This window comes from Ziziphus jujuba, chromosome 7, assembly GCF_031755915.1.
Source record: "Ziziphus jujuba cultivar Dongzao chromosome 7, ASM3175591v1".
NCBI classification, from domain to species: Eukaryota; Viridiplantae; Streptophyta; class Magnoliopsida; order Rosales; family Rhamnaceae; genus Ziziphus; species Ziziphus jujuba.
Genome location: NC_083385.1, coordinates 15,191,495 through 15,211,065, shown reverse-complemented (window position 1 = coordinate 15,211,065; position 19,571 = coordinate 15,191,495). Strand labels below are relative to the sequence as shown.

Below are 19,571 nucleotides of genomic sequence, written 5' to 3'. Positions count from 1 at the left end.
TATGGTTTTATAGTTATTTTTTTATTTTTTTATTTTTTTCAATACGGTTTAACAAATCATTTATTATTAGCCACACAGTAAATATTTGGTGTAACTGTATGCATATATATATATATATAAAATTTAGTTTAATTAAGGATATTCTTGATTTTTTAAGTGGAATATAAATAATCTTGATCATCTAAAAGCATTGGATTATATATCATAGGCTCTAAATAACCGAGTCTACTTATCCTGAATTTACAAGGTTGAAAATATCTTTAGATGAGCCTCATTGTGTATGGATATATATATATATATATATATATATATATATATATATATATATATATATATATATATATATATATATATATAGAGAGAGAGAGAGAGAGAGAGAGAGAGAGAGAGAGAGAGAGAGAGAGAGAGAGAGAGAGAGAGAGTCAAGTTCATTTCAGATTAACTTAATAGCTTTATTATTAATTCCTCCACTGTATGCCATTGAATTGCTTCAATATTTAAAATTAAAAAATTAAAAAAATATATAATATAAATCTAATAATGTATTAAAATTCTATTTGAAAAAAATAGACCACTCCTTTTGTACTGAATAAACTTATACTTAGTTAATATATTTATTAAAAATTGGGATTAATGAGGTTGACTTAATGACATCATAAACTTTTGCATCATTTTAATGGTTAAATTTAAAAATTAATAAATGGTTTAATATGAATTTAATAACATATTAAAATATTATTTAAAAAATAAACATGAAAAATCTCATAAACTATATAAAATTTTAAATTTAAACTCTTAAACAATTCATTGATTGAAAAAAAATATATATATACAGTAAAACCATTAAATTCACCTTATAAGAGCGCGCCCAGCTTAGGTACCTAGATTTTGTATAGAATTTTAGGAGCTGATGCGCAGATGTGGATCCAATGGGCGGGCGACCGGGGCCCCCAAAAGTTTTGAAATCCCCCTCTTATTTTATGTACATATTTTTAATGGAATTATAGTTGGCCCCCAAAAAAAAAAAAAATGTAAATAGATAACATCAAATTCTAAAATATAATATATTGACCTTCTAAATTTAATTTTTAAGCTTTTAAATCACTTATTTATCATGAAAATAATGTAAAATATTTGATATTTTATAATGAAATAGTTAATAAATGTTGTAGTTTTGTATTTGCATTTTAATTAAAAAAATTTTTTTATGAATTAAACTTTTGATAATTCTTTTCATATATATATGTGTTTGACCTTTTTAACTTTGCACTTAATATTATATTTTTGTTTCAATAGAATTTTAAGTTGTTGTTTTTTTATTTTATGTATATTTTTATATTTTTAATTTTGCTATTAACATAAAATGTATATCTTAATTAATTTAGTAATTAGTAATGTTTACAATTTTTTTTTTTTTTTTTTTGGTTACAACTTGAAAGAGAGAGGATTTTCATTCAGGTCAAGATTTGAACTTTAGAGTAGAAGGTGCATTTTAGTGGTTTTACCACAAGGCTAGACTCAGGAATGCTACTTCTATTTATTTCTTTAATTAATGAATACTTTTAACTTATTATATGGAATAAATTTTTTTTTAAGATTTAAAATTTGATTTGTGGAGGCAACAACCAATAGCAAAGCCATGGTTTTTTTAACAATAATTTGGAATTCAAATCTCTTACTTCAAGCATAAAAATAAATAAATAAATAAATAATGTATGGAGTATAATTTGTATCTTCTATTATAATATTTTTATCTCTATCCAAGTTAACGTGCTTCAAACTCAGCCCATTAGTAGGGGAGTATGTAGATGTTGACTTCGCTAAAACATTAGCATTTTAATCTTGGCCCCTGGCCAAAATTTCTAGATCTGAATCATAAAATGAATTCTACATATAAAAATTGAAGATATATATAAGACCTCTATTTAGATTTCCCAATTGCACATATGTGTTTATATATGAGAATATATTTATGTGTTCCAATTTCTAATTAGATAGTCCTCGCCTTATCTATACGTACAGACATTTGAGCGTGTTGGAAAACTGAAACTGCTGCGATGAATGATTTCCCTTCTCAAATTTCAAAACTGATAAAAGCTGCAAACATCCGACCAACATGTCTCAGTCAGAAACATCAGCAACATTAGGAGAACTACAATAGAAGACAAGAGAGCATACTTACAAGTTCTAAGTTCCGATGCTTACAAACAAAGGCAAAAGCTTTTGCAATACCAATCCCAGGAACAAAGAAGAAAATCACATCCAGCAAAGAAATATAAATACCTGTAATTGGCAGATTCAAGTAGATTTTTATTCCAAAAATGTTTACAAAAGCCACTGAGGCTGTTTCGTTCTCATGACCATAGAAATAGATAAGATACTTGGCACATATTTTCATTTTTCCAATGAAAAAAGCAAATTAATTTCAGAAAAAGAAAAACTGGTGGTGCAAGATGGGACTACATGAGATGATTGGAAGAACAATGCATGATATGATTATTTGGTATATTGACCCACATTATTTTCCAAGATAATTTCTTCATGGTGTAAAACTTTGTTACTGCTTCAACTGATGGTTACACTTTTTAAAGCTACAAACAAAAGGAAACTCAAAGTGATGCGGTCACCTCACAGAACAATTCCTTACTAAAACTTTGAAAGGAAGGTTTAAGAGCCATAAAGTCAAAAATGTTAGTCTATATCTATCTCTTCATCAATGCCGTATTGATCTATCTTAAAGCTTGGAAACAATGAAAATCACGATAAAACACAACCAATAATTTCAATGATAATGAAAAATAAGTCAATCGGTAGAGTACTAGACCTCCATCAGCATCAAATGAAAGTTGTGAGGAGGTTCTTACAGCTTGGCAACCATATGCCTCTAGATCATTATCCTCCGTAATCACAGCCTCAATTCCACCATTTTCTATTTCAAGGCTGGACAGGCATCCATGCTGTGCAGTAGCCTCATAAGGAGCTACAGCAAATTCAACTCAAAACTATTTTTGTCACACTTAACCTGTACACAGTAACAAATTTTTATTTGTTGCTAGGCAATTTGTAGCTATAAGTAAGTTTTTTTGTGGTGTCATCATTTGCTGAAAAATCCAATTCAACAAAGATGAAACAAATTAAATTTTAAAAATTTAAAGTGAAATATTTCAAATTTGAAAATTAAAAATATAATTTTTCCGAACAGAAAAGTATTAAAGTGCAATTAATTCTTTAAAAAACCATCATCGACTTCCTTGCTAGTTACAAAAGACTCTATTTTCTTCATCATCACATTTACACCATTCAAAATAAAATCATATACATTCCTATAAAAGTGTAAGTGAATATTTTTAAACTAATATGTCAAGTTAAAATATAGATAAAGCTTATAGAATACAAATGTAATTTCTCCAAAAATTTACATTCCGTTTCCCTAAAACAACCTAAGATTTGTTCTTACCTTTAAAAGCAAAAGGATGTTTTTGTCCCCATTGTAGTGTTTTTCATTTATTTATTTATGTATTTTATATTGTGCATGTGGTGTTTCAGGATCATTGTAGAGGAAATAATGGCAGATTAAAAGCCTAGTGGCTGTGGAGTTAATAAATGGCAAGATAACAAATTTCTGTTCGTAACATTTTAATTTGAATATATATGAAGAATCGATATAGAATACTTCATATGGATAAATAGGCACAATAATAGAAAGACAAACTCAAAAGTAAGACACTTTATTATTATTTTTTTTTTGACTGTTTTTTTTTTTTTGCAATTTTTTTTTTTTTTTTTTTTTTAATAATGTGCATTGTCAATATGGATATGAGGAATCGATATCTAACATCTACTTTTTCCCTATCTATCTAAAATAGGGCTGTGAACCAGCCTTAGAGATCTTTTTTCTTTAAATTAAAGAGAGTCCTGTTTTAATGACATACAGAAATTTGAGTTTTGTTCCATTTTAAATATCAAATACTTCCTGCCAGATTTTCTGTGCTAATCCGCATTTCTTTCAAGCTTTAGAAGAAATTTGTAATGGAAGGAACCTCAGTTCAGGTCTGGTGCTCAATCTAGTAATAGTACGGGCAATTATATGGCAGCCGAGAGGGACCACATTGACTTTGGAAAATGAACAGAAAAAAAAAAAAAAAAAAAAAAACTCTTCCACAGTGTAAAACCCACGTGTAAATTCTGAATCAGATTTTTTTTTTTTTTTTTTTAAATTGTGTGATTTAAACCTGAATATTTTCTTACTGATAGTTTTTGGGTTGTTGACTATTAGAATAAAATAGCTTTTGGTTTGATTGGGCAAAATAGGTAGGATACACTTGGATGTTTTAGGATTTAATTGAAAGAAGACTTAGAGGGACACAACTGGCATCGGATAATTGGTAAGATAGAATTTGGAAAATATATGTTGCAAGAGGAGGGAAAAATTCTAGTACTCCCGGAGTACTGACCACTCAATACTACTGCCATTCTCTGTCTACCACGTGTATCAATTTCCACGTCAGAATCTAATGCCATTTACAATTCTGTTTGATTCAAAGAGGAAGCTGTTTGAAATACACTTATCACTTTTTTATATTCTTCTGTTAGGTAATTGACGATATATGCATAGGATTAAAAATTTCCACTGGAAACCTATTTTGGTGAAGGCAAGACATGGAGAAGGAGCAAGAAGGGAAACAATGAACCCTTTTGACATGAATATTTTTTGCTCTCTTTGGTGGGTGGGGTTTTGTTTCAGAAACAGATACAGTAGACGAACGGCGTTTTGGAGAGACGGAGAGGAAAAGGAAGCTGGTTCTGACGTGGAAATTTGATACATGTGGCAGTCAGAGACTGCCAGTAGTCCTGAATGGTCAGTACTCGAAGAGTACTAGAAATTTTTCCAAAGAGGAGATTGCGTAAACGGGTTAGGAAAAGGAATAAGAAAATCACTTTTGTAAAAGTAGCTAATGGTTGAGTACAATTACATAAGCAAAAGCTCGTACGTACCTATAGAGTGGTAGAGTCGATTTTTGTGTGGTTTAATTCACCAACTTAACTTGTGGTTGATTTTTGCCTTTCTAGAAACCTATGTTACTTTAACTATTTTTACAGCCATTCATTTTTAGCAACTTTATTTTGTATAATGGATATATTACATTACATTTTTTTAAAAATTTCTCTTAATGACAATTAGATAGATTTAAAAATATAACTACAAAAGTATCCGTTGTAATAAAAAAAAAATTCTTAAAAATATACAGTGTATTATATTTTTTGTATAATTTTCTTTAATGATCTAAATATTTTTAGAAAATATATTTATAAAATATTAAAAAATTAGTATACTCCATCTGAATTTTGTAAAAATTAGTATTTTGCAGCACCTTTAATTTTTTTTTTTTTTTTTAACATTTTACATTTTGAACTTATCAAAATATCATATTACCGGCTCTTTTTCAATATTTTGTCAAAATTTTTAAAAGAGTTAGCATATGCACGTGACTTTAATGTAAGGGTAAAAAAGTCTTTTTACATCCATCAACTTTCTGTTTTCCGTTCCCCAAAGTTTCATATCTATTTATTCAGAGATTGAAAGTTTTGAAACGCTCAAGGAAATTGGGCACAAAAGTTCTGGTGGTAGACCAACTTTTTCCAAGATACCATGTTTTTCGAACAGTGGGCCTTTTCTCTTTTTTTTTTTCTTTTTTTCATTTGCAACATATATATGTATTAATGGTTTAAAATCAGGACCAAAATCTTCCTTTGCTGATGGATTGAGAAACGCTATCTACTTTTTTGAAGATTAATTCTATCTTCCTTTTTAAAAATTAATTATTGATTTTGTAAATTAATGCCATTTCGACGATTACTTTATGTTTGTGTATCTGAATGGGTATTAAAATTAAGACAAATGAAACAAAACAGCTTCAAATGATTTATGCTTAGATTCAGTAGTTCTTCAGGGGCAAAAACACCAAATTTGGTAGCAAGATTAATGGGTCTTGCCCCATATTCTCCAATCTTTGTTCTAACGAAAGGGGAAATCTCTAATTAAATGGGGAATCGACAAGGAAACGGAACAAAAATTCCCATACTGGAGTCGCTGTCGATGCAAAGATAGAGATTATACTCCCTGCCGTCCGTCTCATTTATATATATTGTTAATGAAATATATTTTATATATTTTTATACTTAAATAATTATACTAATAATTATGAATAAATTTTATGAATATATAATATATTTTTAAAAATATTTATTTTTTGGTTAAAAAAATATTTACAATATTATTATTATTTTTTTTAATAATGGGGGAAATGGGTAATCCATGCCCTCCCTCGTTTTCCAGCCGAGGAATCTCCTCTCTGCCCCAGTTAAATATATATATATATATATATATATATATCATCTGACAGCAAACAAATTGATTTTTTTTAATTATTAGTACTATTGGCTGATTTGAATCTAAAATCTCACACACTGGTTCTCGTTCATATTGTTGTTTGAACAATATTTCACAAAATACAAATACTATATACTACACAATGAAAACAGGGACAGCTATAAAACTCATCTCCATACTCTTGTCTCGGAATTGGTCATGGTCAATACCAAGATGAACAAAATCTAAACATTAATCAATAGCTAGATTTCAATGTGCTTCCAACGTCAATAACAAATCGGTATTTAACATCTGCTCGCGCAAGACGCTCCATGGCAGTGTTGACATAATCAGCAGGAATAAGCTCAATATCAGCTGTTATGTTGTGTTTGGCTGCAAAATCAATCATCTCTTGTGTTTCCTTCATGCCTCCAATGCCACTACCAGCTACTATTTTCCTTCCTGCCATACCATAATTAGATTTTGTTAATAATTTTCTGTCATACAAAAACTACATAAATGCTTATGTAGCATTCTCTGATATATAGTATGCTTATATATATATATATATACTGACCAGCGATCAAAGTAAAAACTGGTAGCTCAAGTGGCTTCTCTGGTGCACCAACCATAACAAGCTTTCCATGAGACTTCAACAGACCAATCAAAGGCGGTAGAGGATGTACTGCCGAAACAGTGTCAATGATACCGTCCAATGTGCCAATAGCAGCCTTCCCAACAAGAATCAAAGACATCATAAGGAAAAAAATAATAATAATAAAGAAAAATAAAATTGCACAATTAAGTAAAACTATCCCCCTAAATTCATCAAACACAATTTGTTTCTAAAATTGTAATGCATACCTTCATCTGATCTTGATCGCGGCTCACCAAAAATGAATCAGCGCCTAGTTTTCCCAAAGCTTCCTCTTTCTTGTTAATTGAGGTACTAATCACAGTAACATTAGCCCCCATAGCCTTGGCGAATTTCACGCCAACATGTCCTAGTCCACCAAGGCCAACTATACCAACATTGATACCGGGTTTATCAAGTCCAAAGTACTTCAATGGGCTGTAGACTGTAATCCCAGCACAGAGCAGAGGAGCCCCTGCATCAAGAGGTAGGCCATCCGGAATTCTGACTACATAGTGCTCATTGGCCACCATGTGGTCGGAGTAACCTCCATAGGTTATAGTTCCATCATGGTACTTAGCACTATAAGTGAGTATCATATTGGGGCAGTAATTCTCAAGGTTGTTTTTGCAGCTTTCACATGAATGGCAAGCTCCAACCATGCATCCCACACCAACTTTGTCCCCAACTTTGAACTTTTGGACTTTGTTACCCACCTCTGTCACCACACCAACAATTTCATGCCTGCATTTTTGCCCAGTCGAGTTACAATATTGAATAGTGGTTAGGACTTAGAAAGTGATCAAGGGAAACCCAATCAAGCTGTGTGTTAATTAATTCACAAAAATAATATACATCCGTAGGGTGCCTACCATAGAGAATTCTCGGAAGAATTATTCTTATTATTATTATTATTTTCAATATTGGATTTGGATTGATTCCAACACTGAATCTTTATCAGAAAAATTCCCGTAAGTTAAAAAATCGAAAACAATAAAATAAATCAAATTACTAAAGTCGACGTTAATTCTTAACGTCAATGCACATTGTACCCAAGTTGAAAAGAGAGGCTCGTAAGGTACAATCACCCAAACCCAAGTAGCACGTGGATAGGGAGGCCCCTTTTTTATTTTTATTTTTTTTATTTTTATTTTTAAAAAAAAGCCAAATTGTAGCCAATAATTAATAATTATGTTCCTTGTACAATAAGCAGGGCAGACATAGCACTGTTTTTTCCATTCAACAAATATACGGTCCAAATAAACCGGTTTATGATAATATTTATCAAAACAGAAGCTGGCACAATAGCAGTGATATGGTGGTAGGTGAAGATTTGTTTTCTATTAGGCTTCATTTCAGAAGAATTGAAATTTAAAGACAAATTAATTTTTGAGAATTGGGTATTTAATTTTTTTTTTAAAAATCAATATCTTATAAATTATTTTTCAAAATATTTGGCTATTATCAAGAAATTTAACATTTAATTTTTTTTAATTTTGACATTTTCTGTACAAAATCTTACTTTTTGGTACTCTAGTTGACTCGCTTCTTTTAAAAAGCATAATAAACAGGTTTATAGGCCACTAAAATTAGGTGAATTATGTCTCTAAGTATATATATATATATGTATGTATGTATGTATATGTATATGTGTGTGATTTTATTTACTTATGCCATGCACAGTTTACCTATATAGGGAATAAAAATATAGAAGGATTATATGATAAGTGACTATTTATTTTAGTATTTTAATTTCTCTAAAATGAGTAAAAATTAAAAAGAATTAAAGGTGTAGAGAGAGATATATTACCCCGGGACAATAGGGTAGATAGAAGTGCCCCATTCGTTTTTGGCCATGTGCAAGTCGGAATGGCATATCCCACAGTACAACACCCGGAATCTTACGTCCCTCTCTCCTGTTTCCCTGAAATCCAATAAATTTTTATTTTTATATTTTAGAAAATTTATAAATGAAAAAATAACAAATAAATCAAAGAATATTTTAGATTCCCAAAATATAAATGAAAGCTAAAAAAGTGGTAAAGCCAAAAAGTACAGGCATTTCTGATTCGAAAAGGGTTATAAACCAATTGAAAATAATTAACTCAATCCTCATCCCAGTTTACAGCAATACTTTGCAATATCAACTCCACCATTTTTATTTACCCAAAAAAAAAAAAATCCACCATTTTTACTCTTCAAGTTCAACAAAATATATTAATAAATGCAAATATTATTTTGAAGCACATAACATATGAAATGCAAATACATAGCTCCTTTGGTAACATTAATGTTCATATTTTTTGGTTTTCTTTTTTTTTTTCTTCTTTTTGCTTGAAATATTAAACATACACATTAGTGAGAAACACTTTGAAATGATTTTGAATTTGTAAAAACGAACCTCCGGGAGAAATTGAAGGGAGAGAGAACACCAGAAGAATCTCGGGCTGCTAATCCGGTGGCTGGAATCGGATGCTCTTGTTCTGCTGCTTTCACCATTTTTTCCTTTTTTTTGGCAAATAATATATATATATATATATATATAAAATATAACAGAAAAAAAAAATGTGACAAGAAAAGGTGAAGATAGAATGTGGAAGAGAATGAGATGGATCAGAGTGATGTGAGAGAGAAGTGGAACGGCAGCAGTGGAGAGGTTGGTGGTATTTATAATACAAGTTTCTTTGCAATGATGACGTATGGCGTGAGCTATTGGTGAGAGCTGCTACTTTAAAAGCAACTTTGCCTTCGGAGATAATCAATTTCTGTCATCTCAATATTTTCCATTTTCTTCGTGGATTTGGCATTTGTAGGCCACGACTTTTTTCTTTTTCCTTGGGCAGCAAACGAAATCATACCAATTTAAAGGTGTTACCGACCAATTTTAGTTGAGAAGATACACATAACGTAGGCTTAATAAGGCTCAAATGTCTGCCAAGTAATGCTGACGTAATGGGTGAGACGACTAATGGGCCAAAAATTTTTTTGTTTTTTTTTTTTTTTTTTCAAAGATCTCTTCTAGAAAGTTGTCTTATTCAGTTCTAGTTGAAAGTTTATGGCGAAGTCCTATTCAATTCTTGTACTCTTAGACTTATCCTATTATTAAAATCACTAAAAGTACGTTTTGAGATTTAAAGTTCAAATTTTTATTTGGATGGCCTTAATTATAATAATAATAAAAATAATAATATTTATTATTATTGATGAATAAGTATTAGTAAAATTTATACATTCAATAATAATTTAAAAATTTACTATTAAAATGATTCTTTTAAGATTTTAGTATAAAAATAATTCAAATAACAAAATTTAATAATGATAAATAATCGTCATTAATAATAATAAATAATAAAATTTAAAAAACAATCTTATTCAATTCTTTTATTGAATTTTAACGTATCTAAATATCTATTAATGGTTGATTAGTACTTATCAAAATGAATACCATAGACTTCACTATTATTCAATTGGAAATTTATTTATTATTTTAAGTGATTGTAATTGAAAAAGTTTTTGAAGCACAAAATATTTTTCCATTCTTATTGAAGATACTTTTACAATATATATATATATATATATATATATATGCGCGTGTGTGTGTGTTTTACAGCTCTTTTTTTTTTTAATATTGTTTAACAAATCATTTATTATCAGCCACACACTAATTATTTTGTGTGACTATATGCATATATATATATATATATATATATATAATTTAGTTCAATTGAAAATATCCTCAATTCTTTAAATTAAGAATACATAAATTTAATCATATAAAATCAATGGATTCATGTCATATCAAAACATATATAATTTAATGGCTCTAAATAATTGAGTTTACTTATCCTCATCTTCCAAAGTTTGAAGGTATCCTTACATGCCCCATTGTGTATATACATATAGAGTGAAGTTTATATTAGACCAATATGATAGTTTATCATTAAATCCTCTTGTATAAGTTGTTGAGTCGTTTCAATAATTATGACTTAAAAATTAAAAAAAAAATATCTAACATGAATTTAATAACATACTAAAACTCTTATTAGTAGAAAATGAGCCATGTAGATATACTTTGAACTATAAATGAAATTTTAAATTTCAGTATGCAATCGAACATTTATAACAGAATACCTACTGATGAAACAATCATATAGACCTAATGCTTTGTTATATATATATATGTATATATATAATGACATTACTAAACTGTTTACTTATCATTATAAACTATGCAACTAACATATATAGACCTAATAGAAGTCTGTCTGGTTATATATATATATATATATATAAATATATAATGACATTAGTAAAATGTTTACTTATCATTATAAACTGTGCAACTAACATGCACAGAAATCATTTTTTGAACTGAATAAACTATATACTTATTATTAATATATTTATTGAGAGTTAGGTTTACATCAAATTTATTTGATAATTTTATAATCAAATTGATTTGATAATTTTATAATCATATCTTTATTATAAACTTTTGGATCATTTTATTGATTGGATTTAAAAATCAATATATTTTAATATAAATTTAGTAAAATATTAAAATTTTATTTAGAAAAAATAAATCTTAAAAGTTCGTGAACCATAAATAAAACTTTAAATTTTAGGCTTTAAAACTATTCAATCAAGTTCTAAAATATAATATATATTGACATTCTAAAATTTTGTGTTTAGGCTTTTCAATCACTTAGTTATCATAAAAATAATGTAAAATATTTGATATTTTATACTGGAATAGTTAATAAATGTTGTAGTTTTGTATTTGCATATTTAATTTAAATTTAAATTTATGTAATAAACTTTTGACAATTCATTTCATATATATATATATTTGCTTGACCCTTTTAACTTTGCAATTAATATTATATTTTCATTTCAATAGAACTTCAAGTTGTTGTTTTTATTTTATTTTATTTAGTTTTTGTTTATAATTGTGCTATTAACATTAAATGTATATCTTAATTAATTTTGATTTACTAATGTTCATATTTGTTTTATTATTATTATTATTATTATTATTATTTTACAACTTAGAAGAAAGGGGATATTAATCCAATTCAAGATTTGAACTTTAGACTTCGAGGTGCATTGTAATGGTAGGCTAGACCTATGAATACTACTTTTATTGTATTTATTTAATTGAAGAATATTTTTAACTTATTATATGGAAAAAGATTTTTTTGTTCTTGTGGCAACAACCAATGGCAAAGCTATGGTTTTTTTTTTTAATAATGATTCTGAGTTTATATCTTTTACCTCTAACATAAAATAGATAAATAAATAAATAAATAATGTATGGAGTATAATATTTTTCCTTCTATCCAAGTTAATGTGTCTCAAACTCAACCCATTAGCGGTGGAGTACATAGATGTTGACTTCGCTAAAACATTAGCATTTTAAGCTGGCCCCTTGACCAAAATTTCTAGATCTGATGTAAATGTAACTTGATTATAACAGAAAACCATAAAACCAATTCTTCATGTAAAAATTGAAGATACAAAGACCTCTGTTTAGATTTCCCAATTGCAAATATGTGTTTATATCGAAGAATATTTTTATGTATTCCAATTTCTAATTAGATAGTCCTCGCCTTATCTATACGAACAGACATTTGAGCATGTTGGAAAACTGACGCTGCTGCTATGAGTGATTTAGAGTAACCTTCAGGCGCTAGATTCAAAATTTATAAAACCTGCAAATATCCACCAAGGCAAAAGCTTTTGCAATACCAATCCCAAGAACAGAGAAGAAAATCACATCCAGCTAAGATATATAAATACCTGTAATTGGCAGATTCAAATACATTTTTATTCTTACAAAAGTCACTGAGGCTGTTTTGTTCTCTTGATTATAGAAATAGATGAGATACTTGGAACATATTTCATTTTTCCAAAAGAAAAATGCAAATTTCAGAAAAAGAAAAACTGCTGGCGCAAGTTGGGACTAGATGAGAATCTAGATAAGTGGAAGAACAATGCATGGTATGATTATTTGGTATATATTCCAACTTCATTTTCCGAGATAATTTTTTCATGGTGTAAAATTTTGTTACTGCTTTAACTGATGCATTCACTTTTTAAAGCAGCACAAACGAAAAGAAGCTCAAAGTGATGCGGTGAACTCACATGTAAACAATTCCTTATCAAAATTTTGAAAGGAAGGTTTAAGAGCCATGAAGTCAAAAATGTTGTCTAGAATTATATCTTCACCATTGCCACATTGATTCATCTTAAAGATAATATGCTTCGAAACAATGAAAATCAAAATAAAACACAAACAATAATTTTAATAATGAAAAATAAGTCAATCAGGGGAGTTGTTGAGGTTTTACAGCTTGGCAACCATATGCCACTGGATCATTATCCTCTGTAATCACAGCCTCAATTCCACCATATTCTACTTCAAGGCTGGACAGGTATGCATGCCATGCTTAGCCTCATATGGAGCTATAGCAAATTCAACATTCTCTGATCTCAAATAGTATTTTTGTCACAATTAACTTGTATACACTGACAAGTTTTTATTTGTTACTTGGAAATTTGTAGTTATAAGTAATTTTTTTATTTTTTTTATTTTTATTTTTTTTTGTGTAGTGTCATCATTTGCCCAAAATCCAATAGGGCAAAAATGAAACAAATTGAAACTTAAAGGTCTAAATTGAAACATTTAATGTTTGAGAGCTGAAAATATAACTTTTCAAAACTGAAAAGGTATTTCTTTCAAAAACCACCATCTACTTCCTTGCTAGTTTGAGAATACTCTATTTCCTTCTTCGTCATATTTTCACCTTTCAAATTATAATCATATACTTCCCTATAAGGGTGTAAGTGAATATTGATAAATCTAAGAGAATCAAATGTAATTTCTCCAAAACTTTAAATCAATATTCTCTGAAACAACCTAAAATTTGTTTTTACATTTAAAAGCAAAAGGATGTCTTTGTTCCCATCGTAGTGTTCTTCATATATTTATTTTTATTTATTTATATATTTTATATTGTGTGTGCAGTGATTTAGAATTATTGTACAAGAAAATAATGGCAGATTAAAAGCCTAGTGGCTGTGTAGTTAATCAATGGAAAGATAACAAATTTCTGCTTGCTTGTAACATTTTAATTTGAATATGGATGGGGAATCGGTATCCAGTACTATATATGGGTAATAGGCACGTAAATAGGAAGACAAACTCAAGGGCAAGACACTTTTTATTTATTTATTTATTATTTTGTATGAATGTGTGTTGTCAATTTGGATGAGCAATAGATATTTAACATCTACCTTTTTCCTATCTATCTAAAATAGGGTTTTGAACCATCCTTAGAGACCTTTTTTTTATTCCCTTCAAATTAATTAAGAGTCTCCCAATTTAATGATTTACAGAAATTTGAGTTTTGTTCCATTTTAAAAATCAAATACTTCCTGCCAAGCTTTCTGTGCTAATCCACATTTCTTTCAAGCTTTAGGAGAAATTTTTAATGGAACGAGCCTTAGTTCAGTTTTGATTGTCAATCTAGCAATAGTATGGGCACGGCAAGGTAGTAAAGGCAAGCGGATAGGCAGGGCAGACAACGCAAACTACACTAATTTTCTTAATTAGCCAAGAAATTTCGGACAGAACAGGGCATATGGACCGATTGAGACAGATTAAGCCATGTCATGTGGAAATTTAGAACATCAATCTTGGTTGGTAGCTTTGTGAAAGAAGCAAAGGGCTCTCTATATGAAAATTAGTCAGGTCACACAGTCACACTGGTGTGGAACGAGCAAAGTGGTTGACGATTTTAATCCTTCAATTGCTACTAAAAAGGTGACAGAAGTCTGATGGATAGTGGGGCCATTAACTCCCAAGTGTAAACAATTGGCTGCTTATTCACTTGCCCCATTTTCTTTATAACAGTTATATGGCAGCCGAGAGAAAAACTCTTCCACGGTGCAAAAACATAGTGTTAATTCTGAATCAGATTATGCAGTTGCAACATATACAAGTTTTATTAATTACCAAAAGGATCAAAAAGAAAATATATCATCTCACATCAAACAATTTAATTTAATTTAATTAATTTATTTGTTTGTTGTTGTTGTTGTTGTTGTTGTTAATTGGGTGATTTAAACCTTGATCCTTTACTTATCGATAATTTTTCGGCTATTGACTATTAGGATAATATATCTTTTGGTTTGATTGAGCAAATCAGGTAAGACACACGTGGATGTTTTTGGATTTATTTGGCAGATGACTTAGTGGGAGACAACTAAGATAGAATTTAGAAAATATATGTTGCAAGAGGAGACGGGCAAACGGGCTGGTAAAAGGAATAGGTAAAAGAGTTGGCTCATACATATTTACAGAGTGGTAGAGTCGGTTTCGTGGAGTTTAACCGACTTAACTTGTGGTTGATTTTTATCCTTTTAAAACCTCTTTTACCAACTATTTTTACAGCCACTCATTTTTTAACAAGTCCCTTTTTTATAACTTTGTCTGATGGTCCAAGGTACCTCTGGGAAATGTATTTATAAAATATTTTAATCTTCTATTTCTTTTTCTAGAAAGTGCACATCACATTTATCGTTTGTTCATATTATTGCTTTAGATGGTGAACCATTTTTCACAAAATACAGAGATACTACACAACGAAATTAAAGACCCAACTATAAAACTCACATCACTGTATTCTTGGATTAGATATGATCATGGTCGATACCAAAATGAGCAAAACAAAAAATCTAAATTAATAGCTCGATTTCAACGTGTTTCCAACATCGATAACGAATCGGTATTTAACATCTGCTCGCGCAAGACGTTCCATGGCAGTGCTGACATAATCAACAGGAATGAGCTCAATATCAGCTGTTATGTTGTGTTTGGCTGCAAAATCAATCATCTCTTGTGTTTCTTTCATACCTCCAAAGCAAGTACCAGCTACTAATTTCCTTCCTGCCATACCAAAATTTGATTTTGTTAATAATATTCTGTCATACAAAAGCTACATAAGTGCTTATATAGTATTATATAAGCAATCTTACATAGAGTATGATTTAATTATGTATATACTGACCCATGAGCAAAGGAAAAACTGGTAGCTCAAGTGGCTTCTCTGGTGCACCAACCATTATAAGCTTTCCATGAGACTTCAATAGACCAATCAAAGGAAGTAAAGGATGTACTGCTGAAACTGTGTCAATAATACCATCGAATGTACCCATAGCAGCCTTCACAGTAAAAAACACAAATACATTAAGAAAAAAAAAAAAATATATATATATATATATATATATATTCCACTTGAAATAAAACTATTCGCCCAAAATTCATCCAACATAAATCGTTTCTAAAATTCTAACACAAACCTTCATCTGATCTTGATCGCGGCTCACTAGGAATGAATCAGCACCGAGTTTTTTCAAAGCTTCCTCTTTCTTGTTAATTGAGGTACTAATCACGGTAACATTAGCCCCCATAGCTTTGGCGAATTTCACAGCCACATGTCCTAGCCCACCAAGGCCAACGATACCAACACTGGTACCGGGTTTATCAAGTCCATAGTACTTCAATGGACTGTAGACTGTAATCCCAGCACAGAGCAGAGGAGCCCCTGCATCAAGAGGTAGGCCGTCCGGAATCCGGACAACGTAGTGCTCGTCGGCCACCATGTGGTCGGAGTAACCTCCATAGGTGACAGTTCCATCATGGTACTTAGCGCTATAAGTGAGTATCATATTGGGGCAGTAATTCTCAAGGTTGTTGTTGCAGTTTTCACAGGAATGGCAAGCTCCAACCATGCATCCCACCCCAACATTGTCCCCAATTTTGAACTTCTGGACTTTGTTACCCACCTCTGTTACCACACCAACAATTTCATGCCTGCATTTGCCCAATTGAGTTCAATGTTTTTAGTAGTTACAACTTTTAGAAAGTTGTCACGGGAATCCAATCAAGCTAACTTTGTGTAAATTCACAAAAATGATACACATAAGACATTACATCTGTAAAGGTGCCAATATATCCTGGAAAATTCTCCGTAGCTAGAAATTATAGAGGTGAAATAGATCATATTGTCAAAGTCAATGTTAACAATTTTTTATCTTTTGTTAAATCAATGTTAATTACTTGGACCTTGGTCAACGCGAATAGTGCCCCATAACTAATATTTAAGTTCCTCGTACAATAAGAACTGGGTACTTTCCAGTCAACAATCAAGTCTTTAGCTCGACCCAAAAAAAAAAAAAAAAAAAAAGGGGCCAAGTCTTTATGGTAGTTATTACAACCAAGTTGGAAAAATAAATAAATAAATATTAACTGTATGACTCATATAAGTCAGTTTTATGATAATGTTTGTTCAAAAAGGAGCTGCCACAACCGCACAAAAAAATAGTGGTACAATAATTCTTAAAATAATAATAGTCATAATAATAATAATAATGGTATAGTAAGTGGCCATTAGTTTTATATTATAAAAAAATTTACGTCGTACTTTTCTTCCTAGTATTAGTTCTTTCTAGTTGGGTATAGATTGGAATGATTAAATTTTGAATTAAAATCTAATTCAAATATTTTGAATTTATCTAATATAATTATCCAATTTAAATTATGATTTATCTAATATAATAATCCAATTCAAATCATTATTAGTTTTAAAATCAACCAAACCAAATTAAATATATTCAGTTTGGTGTGGGTTTGGTTAATTGATTTGGGTTTAGGGATTATTTTTTTTTATTTGTAACTAATCTCAAATAAGACTCTTTTAAAATTTTAGCCTATAACCAGATACAAATTTATCATTTTAGCCTATGTATTTGTTTTGAAACAACTAAATTGTAACATAACATCCAGTTCACATAATAAAAAAGAAAAGTCTCCAAATATGTTCTGATTTCTAAATTTGGTTTTTACATCCTATTCAAACAAATGGTTTTCTAATAATTATAACACAATCCAACCGTTTATATAAAAAAAAATAATAATAATCCAAATTATTTAAAACAGTTTGGATTATCTTTTTAAATGGGTTGGCTTGAGTTTTGCCCCTTTTTTAGTGGCTCTTTTTGCTAATTGACCGCTAAAACGAGGTAAATTATGTGTTTACATGTATTAGCTTTTAGGTTTTATTGAATTATTTTCAATCATAATTTACCTGTTTAATGAATAAAAAGTATAAATTATTTTAATATCGATGTAATTAAATAGATTTAGAGGGGTAGGAAGAGTCAGAGACACGTACCCGGGGACAAGAGGGTAAATAGAATTGCCCCAATCGTTCTTGGCCATGTGCAAGTCCGTGTGGCATATCCCACAGTACAACACTCGGAATCTTACGTCCTTCTCTCCTGTTTCCCTGAAATCCAACAAATTTTTATTTTATATTAAAAAAATGTGAAAAGGAATTAAGGAAACTAATAAAATATAATATACACATATATATAAATATTTTTTTATATAAATTAAAAAATAATATATATATACACACACCTATATATATATATATATATACAGAAATTCTATATGTATAAAAATTACAATATTAAAGATAGTTTTTTATAGTATTAACGATGATTGTTTAAAAAATTATCATCAATATTATAAAAAATTATCATTAATATTATAGTGTACATAAAAACTATCCGTATCATAGACAAACTATATATATATATATATATTTTTTAGGTAAAACACACGCGCACATATATATATTTTAGAATCCTAAAACATAAATGAAGTCTTTAGAACATAAATAAAGTCTAAAGTCCATAAAGTGTGGGCATTTCTGACACAAAAGGGGAATATTCCGGTTCAACTGACAAAAAGAATTAAAAAATTAATAAAAAGGAAAACAAACAGCCAATCAGATGAAAGACAAACAACAAAATTTCCAAAAAAAAAAAAAAAAAATCGGCTTTCGAATAAAGCTCGTATGGATACATTAAACATGTAAATCAGAATAAACACTTTGAAATGATTATGAATTTGTAAAGACGAACCTCCGGGAGAAATTGAAGGGAGAGAGAACACCAGAAGAATCTCGGGCTGCTAATCCGGTGGCCGGAATTGGATGCTCTTGTCCTTCTGCTTTCCCCATTTTAATTCGTTTAAAAAAAATAAATAAATGAAAAAGTGATAAGAAGTGGGGAAGAGAGAAGAAATGAGAGAATGAAAGTGATGTTGTGTGAGAACTGAATTGGTGTGGCAGCAGCGAAGAGAGGTTGGTGGTATTTATAATGTAAGTTTCGTGGCAATGGTGACGCAGGACGTGGGCTATTTTTTCTTTTATTTTATTTTTTGGGCCAAATTATTATTATTATTTTCCACTTACTAAAGCTCTTATTGAGACTACTTTGTAGGTTTCGCTTTCTGCCATTTCAGTATTTTATTTTATTTTATTTTTGGTGGATTTTCCATTTGTGAACGTGGACGTTTTCCTTTTTTTTTTTTTTTTTTTTTTTTTTTTTTTTTTTTTTTCTTTGGCAACAAAGAAAATCGTGGACACGAATGTAAACAGCATCGCTATCGAAGAAATTTCCTAACATTTTTTGTTGGTGCGTGTGTAAGCAAGT

The 19,571-nt window shown here is 29.7% G+C and overlaps 2 protein-coding genes across 2 annotated transcripts; both read right to left on the bottom strand.

Annotated features, from left to right (window-relative positions):
- Window positions 1-6,398: 6,398 nt before the first annotated feature.
- LOC107425070 (probable mannitol dehydrogenase) lies at window positions 6,399-9,635 on the bottom strand. The gene is made up of 5 exons (XM_048478424.2): window positions 9,406-9,635; window positions 8,815-8,928; window positions 7,235-7,748; window positions 6,948-7,101; window positions 6,399-6,832 (listed from the first exon to the last, which is right to left on the bottom strand). The coding sequence occupies exons 1-5, from the start codon at window positions 9,501-9,503 to the stop codon at window positions 6,627-6,629; spliced, it is 1,086 nt and encodes a 361-aa protein (XP_048334381.2). The 5' UTR covers window positions 9,504-9,635; the 3' UTR covers window positions 6,399-6,626.
- A 6,034-nt stretch (window positions 9,636-15,669) lies between these two features.
- Window positions 15,670-19,306, bottom strand: LOC112492598 (probable mannitol dehydrogenase; the record flags this gene model as incomplete). The annotated part of the gene is made up of 5 exons (XM_048478833.2): window positions 15,670-15,954; window positions 16,076-16,229; window positions 16,368-16,881; window positions 18,242-18,355; window positions 18,999-19,306. Coding segments are annotated over 5 exons (1,296 nt in total), but the record flags the coding sequence as incomplete, so codon positions are not given.
- Window positions 19,307-19,571: the final 265 nt, after the last annotated feature.

Coding starts and splice junctions, on each gene's coding strand:
- LOC107425070 (XM_048478424.2), bottom strand. CDS start 9,503: ATGGTGAAAGCAGCAGAACAAGAGCATCCGATTCCAGCCACCGGATTA. Junction 7,749..8,814: donor ATCTACCCTATTGTCCCGGG/GTAATATATCTC, acceptor GCAAAAATGCAG/GCATGAAATTGTTGGTGTGG. Junction 7,102..7,234: donor GCGATCAAGATCAGATGAAG/GTATGCATTACA, acceptor CTTGTTGGGAAG/GCTGCTATTGGCACATTGGA.